We start from the raw sequence: 13252 nt of genomic DNA, 5'->3' as shown, positions 1-13252 counted from the left end.
TCTGAACATCAGAAGAGATCATTATTTTGTATTATTTTTTTTTATTTCACCTTTATTTAACCAGGTAGGCTAGTTGAGAACAAGTTCTCATTTACAACTGCGACCTGGCCAAGATAAAGCACAGCAGTTTGACACATACAACAACACAGAGTTACATATGGAATAAACAAACATACAGTCAATAATACAGTAGAACAAAATAAAAATCTATATACAGTGAGTGCAAATGAGGTAAAATAAGGGAGGTAAAGTAAGTGGCGAAGTAAATACAATATAGCAATTAGACACTGGAATGGTAGATGTGCAGAAGATGAATGTGCAATTAGAGATACTGGGGTGCAAAGGAGCAAGATAAATAAATAAATAAATATAGTATGGGGATGAGGTAGTTGGATGGGCTGTTTACAGATGTGCTATGTACAGGTGCAGTGATCTGTGAGCTGCTCTAACAGCTGGTGCTTAAAGCTAGTGAGGGAGATATGGGTCTCCAGCTTCAGTGATTTTTGCAGTTCGTTCCAGTCATTGGCAGCAGAGAACTGGAAGGAAAGGCGGCCAAAGGAGGAATTGGCTTTGGGGGTGACCAGTGAGATATACCTGCTGGAGCTCGTGCTACGGGTGGGTGCTGCTATGGTGACCAGTGAGCTGAGATAAGGTGGGCTTTACCTAGCAGAGACTTGTAGATGACCTGGAGCCAGTGGGTTTGGCGACGAGTATGAAGCGATGGCCAGCCAACGAGAGTGTACAGGTCGCAGTGGTGGGGGATATATGGGGCTTTGGTAACAAAACGGATGGCACTGTGATAGACTGCATCCAATTTGTGGAGTAGAGTGTTGGAGGCTATTTTATAGATGACATCGCCGAAGTCGAGGATCGGCAGGATGGTGGTATGTACGAGGGGATGTTTGGCAGCATGAGTGAAGGATGCTTTGTTGCGAAATAGGAAGCCGATTCTAGATTTCATTTTGGATTGGAGATTCTTAATGTGAGTCTGGAAGGAGAGTTTACAGTCTAGCCAGACACCTAGATATTTGTAGTTGTCCACATATTCTAGGTCAGAACCGTCCAGAGTAGTGATGCTGGACGGGTGGGCAGGTGCGGGCAGTGATCGTTTGAAGAGCATGCATTTAGTTTTACTTGCATTTAAGAGCAGTTGGAGGCCACAGAAGGAGAGTTGTATGGCAGTGAAGCTTGTCTGGAGGTTAGTTAACACAGTGTCCAAAGAAGGGCCAGAAGTATACAGAATAGTGTCGTCTGCGTAGAGGTGGATCAGAGAATCACCAGCAGCGAGAGCGACATCATTGATGTATACAGAGAAGAGATTCGGCCCGAGAATTGAACCCTGTGGCACCCCCATAGAGACTGCCAGAGGTCCGGACAACAGGCCCTCCGATTTGACACACTGAACTCTGTCTGAGAAGTAGTTGGTGAACCAGGCGAGGCAATCATTTGAGAAACCAAGGCTGTTGAGTCTGCCAATAAGAATGTGGTGATTGACAGAGTCGAAAGCCTTGGCCAGGTCGATGAATACGGCTGCACAGTAATGTCTCTTATCGATGGCGGTTATGCTATCGTTTAGGACCTTGATCGTGGCTGAGATGCACCCATGACCAGCTCGGAAACCAGATTGCATAGCGGAGAAGGTACGGTGGGATTCGAAATGGTCGGTAATCTGTTTGTTGACTTGGCTTTCGAAGACCTTAGAAAGGCAGGGTAGGATAGATATAGGTCTGTAGCAATTTGGGTCTAGAGTGTCTCCCCCTTTGAAGAGGGGGATGACCGTGGCAGCTTTCCAATCTTTGGGGATCTCAGACGATACGAAAGAGAGGTTGAACAGGCTAGTAATAGGGGTTGCAACATTTTCGGCAGATTATCCCGCTAAGCCAAAGCCTGTAGCAAATGCAACTCTTCAGGTATCAGGCAAGGTTACTCATCATGTGAACAACTAGCCAGGAAGAGTCATTACCAGAGGAAGCTGTGGGATTGTATTGTGATTGTAGTTGTCTTTCAGTGTGCCTGGTGCTAGTGTAATGGAGGCAGTTCGGTGGCCACGCACACGACGAGTAACTTTGCCTAGTGTTGAGTAACTTTCCCTGACACTTGAAATATTTCATTGGATCCCCAAGCTATACTGAACAAAAATATAAATGCAACATGTAAAGAGATGGTTTCATGATGTCATGACGTTGGCCTGTTGGGGGAGGTTTATGACCCCCATATATACCTTTCCCCTTTTCTCTCTCTCTACTTTATAGAGTTTACTCTTGTAAAGCCTTTGTAACATAGAGAGTCTAGTAACATCAAAACGTGGGAAACAGAACCATATTTCGGTAATCCAACCAGTTGAAAATATGTGTTGGTACTTAATGAATATGATCTCAGATCAGTTGTTGTCTGAGACATTACTACTAATGACAGGATGACATAAACTGTATCTTAGAAAGTCGACACATTCTAGTTATCAGATTCACATGGAATTGTTGTGCAATTTAAATGTTTAAATATGAAACTATTTGTGAAAAGATTAAATGTAATTTCAACGTGAAGATGACGATCAACACGCCGAAAGGATGAATTTCGACTATACCAGCCAGAATATAGCATGAGCTTAAAGTATGGCAACTTGGTGTAAACTTTGAACTCTTATTCACTAAAGAAGTGATACCTCCTAGCCGATTGAGTTAGCCGCAGCAACGGTAAACGTGGGCTAGGAGAGGACGGACAGAGTATCTATTCTACCATGCTTCAGTTCACCACTAGACATTCTTCAGAGGACAAGAGATCCATGCTGGACAACCCGGCCTTCTATCTACGACCAATCTACCGAAGCGCAGCTCAGAGTAAATATTTATTGCATTTTCCTTTTCAAATGGACGGTTATTTAGAATGCATAAAATACAGTATTTACGATAGCATAGCTTGTCCCTTTGTTACTCAGTCTTCCCCGTCTTTCTTTGTGTAACCAGCCGTCATATCTGTTCTGTCCGCTAGGGACGTTTTGCTTTATGACATAATTAGTATTCAATGTATGATCTATTCTGTGTACATGTAATTCTGTGTGATTATTTAGGTATTTAGTAAATAAATAATTAAACCAAATTTTGCATTGCTGATTCAACTTGTGAGCCAGGGTTCGTGAAGATAACCAAGAATTTACAACTTTCAGATGAGACTGAATAAGGTGAGGATTAAATATTGAGTGCTACTGATGCAAAAGATTACTAGGTCTTTAAGAGTTTATTCGGAGGATAACAGCTCTATAAACAATCTTTCGTGGTGCCCCGACTTTCTAGTTAATTACATTTACCTGATTAGCTTAATCAGGTAATATTAATTACAGAGAAATTATTTTTTAGAATAGAATGTCATATCACTTAATCCAGCATAGCCAAAGACACGACAATGAGCAGAAATAAAAGATCCCAGACATTTTCCATACGCACAATGTAACATTAGTTTACATCCCTGTTAGAAAGCATTTCTCCTTTGCCAAGATAATCCATCCACCCTACAGGTGTGGCATATCAAGAAGCTGACTAAACAGGATGATCATTACACAGGTGCACCTTGTGCTGGGTACAATAAAAGGCCAGTCTAAAATGTGCAGTTTTGTCACACCACACAATGCCACAGATGTCTCAAGTTTTGAGGGAGCATGCAATTGGCATGCTGACTGCAGGAATGTCCACCAGAGCTTTTGCCAGTGAATTGAATGTTCAATTCTCTATCACAACGTCGTTTTAGAGAATTTGGCAGTACGTCCAACCGGCCTCACAACCACAGACCGTGTATGCCCGGACCTCCACATCCGGCTTCTTCACCTATGGGATCATCTGAGACCAGACACCCGAACAGCTGATGAAACTGAGGAGTATTTCTGTTTGTAATAAAGCCCTTTTGTGGGGAAAAACTGGACCTGGCTCCCCAGTGGGTGGGCTTGGCTCCCAAGTGGGTGGGCCTATGCCCTTCCAGGCCCACCCATAGCTGTGCCCCTGCCCAGTCATGTGAAATCCATAGATTAGGGCCTAATGAATTCATTTAAATTTCCTTATATGAACTGTAACTCAGTAAAATTGTTGAAATTGTTTCATGTTGCATTTATATTTTTGGCTTAGCAGGCTAAAGTGTTGTTCTGGTGTACAGAACAGCAGGTTCTAACCCTGTCATTACACTAGTCTAAAATCAATGCGCAGAGAGCACGACATGTCTAAGATGTACGGTGGTGCATGGTGGTGTTGTGTTGCTCTCCTGGTTCATGCCTCCAGAAAACAATTTGCATACATTAAACAAATGTAAAAAATGCTAAACATTTCGCTTTACATTTTCCATTTTTCAATTAACCATTTTCAGTTTAAAATTTTAATTAAATTTATTGAGGCAAAAATAATGACCACTAATATGAAAATATAAATACAATTATCATTTTCACATTCCAATTTAGCATTTCATTTTCAAAGTGTCGCTGATTATCCTCCACATCAGCATGGTGTCAGAGAAAAATCCAATCAACTGCATTACTGAAAGAAATCCGAAAACATTCAGAAACACTTCAGATGTCATGTTTTAATAGCCTGAACATTTACTTTTCCCTATTTGAAGTAACATGTAGACATCATTTGACAAGAAAAAGTGCTGTGCGTAAAGTTTGGCCACTCTAGCTATCGTCAACATTGCTGCGCGCATAAATTGTATAACTAGTCAGGTGGCACAATGTCTCCGGTATAGTGACAATGGTTTACTTTATTGCACTTTTGCAAAAGGCAACAGCAAGTCTGTCACTGCAGCGCAATGTGACAGACCCCTCTCTTGTCAAACATATTTAGTAGGAGGGGCGGCGGCTTTATCTAGGTCCCAGTCCCACTGCTGCCGCCTCCCCCGCTCACATCTCTTCCAGCCTTCACACTTCAGTGAGGAAGACTATGGAGGATGATCATTGATGTTTGATATTTTTATGAATTAAAATACATCCGGAGTTCAGCGGGTCTATGCCAGACACTTCTGTTGAACGCAATGATGGGTCCATGGAATGCTCTCCTCTACATTGCAGTCCCTGCCTGCCTATTGAAGGGTAAGAAGTAATGCATGTATTTTAATTGTATTGTTATGTGCATCCTAAATGTTCATTAGATGTGTTATTGGTGTTCAGTGCTGCTTTCAAATGAAGTTGTTGGTCAACGTCAGTTGTGCACATGTACATACATGCAGGGGATACATTTTGACAGTCACTGTGCTGAACATACTGTATCACTCCATGTTTTCAATGCATGTATCCTAGCACCTCTGATCCTAATCTATCCATGTATTACTACTGTCTATTCAGATGTTGAATCCCAGGACTGCTACAACAGGCTTGATTCAGGCTGCTACTCAAAATCTGACATAAAAAGTTTTAAATGAATAAATCATATGACAGCTTGTAAATAGATTATAAATAGATGCTGTATTTACATCAGCAACATCACTATGCAGATGGCTTTGGCAGGCACAAAGAGAATGAACAATGACTTACGTGCCATGCATTTACATGTAGTTATAACCAGTAAGCCTAGTTAGTTATTCCCCATTAGAACTGTGATGAAAGCATGCACTCCATAAAACAAGGTGTGGACATGATCTGCATATTCAAGACAGTGAGAAATAAATTAAGCAACAATTATGAGAAACAACCTTTGTTTGGACAGATGTGTTATACACCTCAACTTAGATCTGTTATACACCTCAACTTAGATATGTTATACACCTCAACTTAGATATGATATACACCTCAACTTAGATATGTTATACACCTCAACTTAGATATGTTATACACCTCAACTTAGATATGATATACACCTCAACTTAGATATGTTATACACCTCAACTTAGATATGTTATACACCTCAACTTAGATATGATATACACCTCAACTTAGATATGTTATACACCTCAACTTAGATATGTTATACACCTCAACTTAGATATGATATACACCTCAACTTAGATATGTTATACACCTCAACTTAGATATGTTATACACCTCAACTTAGATATGATATACACCTCAACTTAGATATGTTATACACCTCAACTTAGATATGTTATACACCTCAACTTAGATATGTTATACACCTCAACTTAGATATGATATACACCTCAACTTAGATATGATATACACCTCAACTTAGATATGATATACACCTCAACTTAGATATGGTATACACCTCAACTTAGATATGTTATACACCTCAACTTAGATATGATATACACCTCAACTTAGATATGTTATACACCTCAACTTAGATATGATATACACCTCAACTTAGATATGATATACACCTCAACTTAGATATGATATACACCTCAACTTAGATATGATATACACCTCAACTTAGATATGGTATACACCTCAACTTAGATATGATATACACCTCAACTTAGATATGTTATACACCTCAACTTAGATATGATATACACCTCAACTTAGATATGATATACACCTCAACTTAGATATGATATACACCTCAACTTAGATATGGTATACACCTCACTTAGATATGATATACACCTCAACTTAGATATGTTATACACCTCAACTTAGATATGTTATACACCTCAACTTAGATATGATATACACCTCAACTTAGATATGGTATACACCTCAACTTAGATATGATATACACCTCAACTTAGATATGTTATACACCTGAACTTAGATATGATATACACCTCAACTTAGATATGTTATACACCTCAACTTAGATATGGTATACACCTCAACTTAGATATGATATACACCTCAACTTAGATATGTTATACACCTGAACTTAGATATGATATACACCTCAACTTAGATATGTTATACACCTCAACTTAGATATGATATACACCTCAACTTAGATATGGTATACACCTCAACTTAGATATGTTATACACCTGAACTTAGATATGATATACACCTCAACTTAGATATGTTATACACCTCAACTTAGATATGATATACACCTCAACTTAGAGATGGTATACACCTCAACTTAGATATGATATACACCTCAACTTAGATATGGTATACACCTCAACTTAGATATGTTATACACCTCAACTTAGATATGATATACACCTCAACTTAGATATGTTATACACCTCAACTTAGATATGATATACACCTCAACTTAGATATGATATACACCTCAACTTATATATGATATACACCTCAACTTATATATGATATACACCTCAACTTAGATATGATATACACCTCAACTTAGATATGATATACACCTCAACTTATATATGATATACACCTCATCTTAGATATGATATACACCTCAACTTAGATATGATATACACCTCAACTTAGATATGATATACACCTCAACTTATATATGATATACACCTCAACTTAGATATGGTATACACCTCAACTTAGATATGATATACACCTCAACTTATATATGATATACACCTCAACTTAGATATGATATACACCTCAACTTATATATGATATACACCTCAACTTAGATATGATATACACCTCAACTTAGATATGATATACACCTCAACTTATATATCATATACACCTCATCTTAGATATGATATACACCTCAACTTAGATATGATATACACCTCAACTTATATATGATATACACCTCAAAATAGATATGATATACACCTCAACTTATATATGATATACACCTCAACTTAGATATGATATACACCTCAACTTAGATATGATATACACCTCAACTTAGATATGGTATACACCTCAACTTATATATGATATACACCTCAACTTATATATGATATACACCTCAAAATAGATATGATATACACCTCAACTTATATATGATATACACCTCAACTTAGATATGTTATACACCTCAACTTAGATATGTTATACACCTCAACTTAGATATGATATACACCTCAACTTAGATATGATATACACCTCAACTTAGATATGATATACACCTCAACTTAGATATGGTATACACCTGAACTTAGATATGATATACACCTCAACTTAGATATGTTATACACCTCAACTTAGATATGATATACACCTCAACTTAGATATGATATACACCTCAACTTAGATATGATATACACCTCAACTTAGATATGGTATACACCTGAACTTAGATATGATATACACCTCAACTTAGATATGTTATACACCTCAACTTAGATATGTTATACATCTCAACTTAGATATGATATACACCTCAACTTAGATATGGTATACACCTCAACTTAGATATGTTATACACCTCAACTTAGATATGATATACACCTCAACTTAGATATGGTATACACCTCAACTTATATATGATATACACCTCAACTTAGATATGGTATACACCTCAACTTAGATATGATATACACCTCAACTTATATATGATATACACCTCAACTTAGATATGATATACACCTCAACTTATATATGATATACACCTCAACTTAGATATGATATACACCTCAACTTAGATATGATATACACCTCAACTTATATATGATATACACCTCATCTTAGATATGATATACACCTCAACTTAGATATGATATACATCTCAACTTATATATGATATACACCTCAAAATAGATATGATATACACCTCAACTTATATATGATATACACCTCAACTTAGATATGATATACACCTCAACTTAGATATGATATACACCTCAACTTAGATATAGTATACACCTCAACTTATATATGATATACACCTCAAAATAGATATGATATACACCTCAACTTATATATGATATACACCTCAACTTAGATATGATATACACCTCAACTTAGATATGATATACACCTCAACTTAGATATGTTATACACCTCAACTTATATATGATATACACCTCAACTTAGATATGGTATACACCACAACCTATAATCACACATAATAATAAGGATGTTAAGATCAATGACAATTTTAAGTCATAGGTCATAGGTCAATGAAATGGTCATTGTGACAAATATTACATCAGTATTGGCAAAGCATCATATTAATTTGCTTTCCAAGGTGATGTTTCCCATTGAGTGCTGCATTGTCATGGATGGTCACACTCCCATGTGGCTTGTAGCTCTTGTTTAAGACAAAGCTGTCACAAGATGTCATGACATTACATCCTGAGTAACAGTATTACCCACTCCTCTTCCTGCCTGTGCTTACTCTGAAAGCATATATACTCTGTCTTTCCTTGTTCATGTTTGTTCATCAGTCATATATACAGTGCATTCGGAAAGTATTCAGACCCCTTGACTTTTTCTACATTTTGTTACGTTACAGCCTTATTCTAAAATTGATTAAATAGTTAGTTTTTTTCTCATGAATCTACACACAATACCCCATAATGACAAAGCAAAAACAGGTTTTTAGAATTAAATATCACATTTACATAAGTATTAAGACCCTTTACTCAGTACTTTGTTCAAGCATCTTCGGCAGCGATTACAGCCTCAAGTCTTTTTGGGTCAGCTTGGCACACCTGTATTTGGGGATTTTCTCCCATTCTTCTCTGCAGATCCTCTCAAGCTCTGTCAGGTTGGATGGGGAGCATTGCTGCACAGCTTTTTTTAGGTCTCTCCAGAGATGTTTGATCGGGTTCAAGTCCGGACTCTAGCTGGGCCACTCAAAGACATTCAAAGACTTGTGCAGAGGCGCTGAAAAACAACCCCACAGCATGATGCTGCCACACCATGCTTCACTGTAGGGACGGTGCCAGGTTTCCTCCAGACATAACGCTTGGCATTCAGGCCAAAGAATTCCATCTTGGTTTCATCAGACCAGAGAATCTTGTTTCTCATGGTCTGAGAGTCCTTTAGGTGCCTTTTGGCAAACTCCAAGGGGGCTGTAATGTGCCTTTTACTGAGGAGTGGCTTCCTCCTGGCCACTCTACCATATAGGCCTGATTGGTCCCATGTGGCTCAGTTGGTAGAGCATGGTGTTTGCAATGCCAGGGTTGTGGGTTCAATTCCCACGGGGGACCAGTATGAAAAAAAAAATGTATGAAATGTATGCATTCACAACTGTAAGTCGCTCTGGATAAGAGCGTCTGCTAAATGACTAAAATGTAAAATGATTGGTGGAGTGCTGCAGAGATGGTTGTCCTTCTGGAAGGTTCTCCCATCTCCACAGAGGAACTCTGGAGCTCTGTCAAACCATCGGCTACTTAGTCACCTCTCTCTCAAGGCCCTTATCCCCCGATTGCTCAGTTTGGCCGGGCGGCCAGCTCTAGGAAGAGTCTTGGTGGTTCCAAACTTCTTCCATTTAAGAATGATGGTGGCCACTGTGTTCTTGGAGACCTTCAATGCTGCAGATCTGTACCTCGACACGATCCTGTCTCGGAGCTCTACAGACAATTCCTTCGACCTCATGGCTTGGTTTTTACTCTGACATGCACTGTCAACTGTAGGACCTTATATAGACTCATATAGACAGGTGTGTGCCTTTCCAAATCATGTCCATTCAATTGAATTTACCACAGGTGGACTCCAATCAAGTTATAAAAAGCATATAAAGGATGATGAATGGAAACAGGCTGCACCTGAGCTTAATTTCCAGTTTCATAGCAAAGGATCGGAATACTTACGTAAATAAGGTATTTCTGTTTTTTATTTTTAATACTTTTGCAAAAATGTCTAAAAACCTGATTTGTCATTATCGGGTATTGTGTGCAGATTGATGAGGGAAAAACATTATTTAATACATTTCTGAATATGGCTGTAACGTAACAAAATGTGGAAAAAGGGAAGGGGTCTGAATACATTCCGAATGCATTGTATACATGGAGTACACAGTGCAATGAAATGCTTACTTGCAGGTCCACATCTCATCAGGTTCACCTCTCGTCAGGTTCACCTCTCGCCAGGTTCAACTCTCGTTAGGTTCAACTCTCGTCAGGTTCAACTCTCGTCAGGTTCACCTCTCGTCAGGTTCACCTCTCGTCAGGTTCACCTCTCGTCAGGTTCAACTCTCGTCAGGTTCAACTCTCGTCAGGTTCACCTCTCGTCAGGTTCAACTCTCGTCAGGTTCACCTCTCGTCAGGTTCACCTCTCGTCAGGTTCACCTCTCGTCAGGTTCAACTCTCGTTAGGTTCACCTCTCGTCAAGTTCAACTCTCGTCAGGTTCAACTCTCGTCAGGTTCACCTCTCGTCAGGATCAACTCTCGTCAGGTTCACCTCTCGTCAGGTTCACCTCTCGTCAGGTTCACCTCTCGTCAGGTTCAACTCTCGTCAGGTTCAACTCTCGTCAGGTTCAACTCTCGTCAGGTTCACCTCTCGTCAGGTTCAACTTTCGTCAGGTTCACCTCTCGTCAGGTTCAACTCTCAACAGGTTCAGCAGCAAAAATAGAAGAAAGGAAAGAGTAATACAAAATGTAACTGTCTGCACTCCATTTAGTAAGACCTCCGCTCTGGAGTCTCCAGTCTATTTGCAATACCTAATTGAATTCTCGGAGGGAGAGAGAGATCGAGAGATTAAAAGTGAGATGTAGAGATGGAGAGAGGGGGGGAGAGAGAGTCTTGGCCAGCTCTCTGCTTTATCTATCTAACTGACATTGGTGGGTCTCCTAGATTTAATCAAGAAGTACAGGAGATGCTTTGTCTCCGTCCTCTGTTCCCTAGCCACCCTTGGTATTGGAAAACATCAGAAAGCTACTTTGTATTACCATCAGTAATATTACTTATGTACCCTGATGAATGACTGATACATCTTTACACAATAACACAGGGATGTTATCCCACTGATGGTAACACTGAAATGTGATTATGAAGAGGGCCCGCGATCCAGAGGGGAATCAGACTGTAGACAAAGAACAAGCTTTTATCTGATCTTCCAGTTCTGGGAGCCTCTGTATGCGACCTGGGTAACTGATGAGGGACATAGATGTTTTCTTACAGAACTTAGAAACAATTTCAAAATAGACAGTGAACCCTTGAGCTCTCCGAGCAACCAAATCAATGGAGTAAAGTGCTTTCCCAGAGGTGTTTCTGGGTAATTGGGTTTTGGCTATTAGAAAAGTAAGTAGCCATCCGGCGTCTAAAGTGCCTTAAAATAGAGTAAGACCTTTTCAGAGAATTAAAGCGGGAGGACTCTGAATGAACTGAGTACACTGTGTTGTTATGGTCCATGCGTAGCTGGTAGAAAACACCTGGGTTCTGTTCAGTGCAGCGCACCGTGACAATGTTTTGCAATAGTTAACAAAAATCTGTGATCTCACTGGACATTTTAGGTAGTTTCAAAACGGTTTTTTTCTGTACTGAACATCACCATGGACATGCATTCCAATGACTGGTACTGTAGAAGGGCTTAGTAAGACATGTCAGAGATTACTGAGGTACTGAGAGTTATAGGGTAATATAAAATGGTAGTAAATAATAATACAAAACAATTCTAAAAGTAACAACAATAAAATGGTAACAGTCAATAGTAGAAATATAATACATAGAAAAGGCTAAACATGGAAAATGAAACTAGAACTAACTTAGAACTAACTGTCATCCTCACTATTACATCAATACTACAACTACCATCATCATTACTACTACTACCACCACCATTACATCAATACTACAACTACCATCATCATTACTACTACTACTACCACCACCATTACATCAATACTACAACGACCATCATCATTACTACTACTACTACCACCACCATTACATCAATACTACAACTACCATCATCATTACTACTACTACTACCACCATTACATCAATACTACAACGACCATCATCATTACTACTACCACCACCATTACATCAATACTACAACTACTATCATCAATACTACTACCACCACCATTACATCAATACTACAACTACCATCATCATTACTACTACCACCACCATTACATCAATACTACAACTACCATCATCATTACTACTACTACCACCATTACATCAATACTACAACTACTATCATCAATACTACTACCAGCCTCCTTTACATCAATACTACAACTACCATCATCATTACTACTACTACCACCACCATTACATCAATACTACAACTACCATCATCATTACTACTACCACCACCATTACATCAATACTACAACTACCATCATCATTACTACTACCACCACCATTACATCAATACTACAACTACCATCATCATTACTACTACAACTACCATCATCATTAATACTACTACTACCACCATCATCATTACTACTACAACTACCACCATCATCATTACTACTACAACTACCACCATCATCATTACTACTACAACTACCACCATCATCATTACTACTACAA

At 38.8% G+C, this 13252-nt stretch overlaps 1 protein-coding gene across 1 annotated transcript in view; it reads left to right on the top strand.

The window, feature by feature from the left end:
- The first annotated feature begins 4541 nt into the window (after positions 1 to 4541).
- Positions 4542 to 13252, top strand: part of LOC115203520 (neuronal acetylcholine receptor subunit alpha-7-like) — a 58809-nt gene continuing 50098 nt past the window's right edge. The window contains exon 1 of the mRNA XM_029768281.1: positions 4542 to 5065. Within this exon, the coding sequence (XP_029624141.1) occupies positions 5008 to 5065 (58 nt within the window). The 5' untranslated portion in view covers positions 4542 to 5007. The remainder of the gene's footprint in view (positions 5066 to 13252) is intronic.

The sequence above is a fragment of the Salmo trutta genome, chromosome 12 (assembly GCF_901001165.1).
Source record: "Salmo trutta chromosome 12, fSalTru1.1, whole genome shotgun sequence".
Classification (NCBI taxonomy): domain Eukaryota; kingdom Metazoa; phylum Chordata; class Actinopteri; order Salmoniformes; family Salmonidae; genus Salmo; species Salmo trutta.
This window is presented reverse-complemented; position numbering and strand designations above follow the sequence as displayed.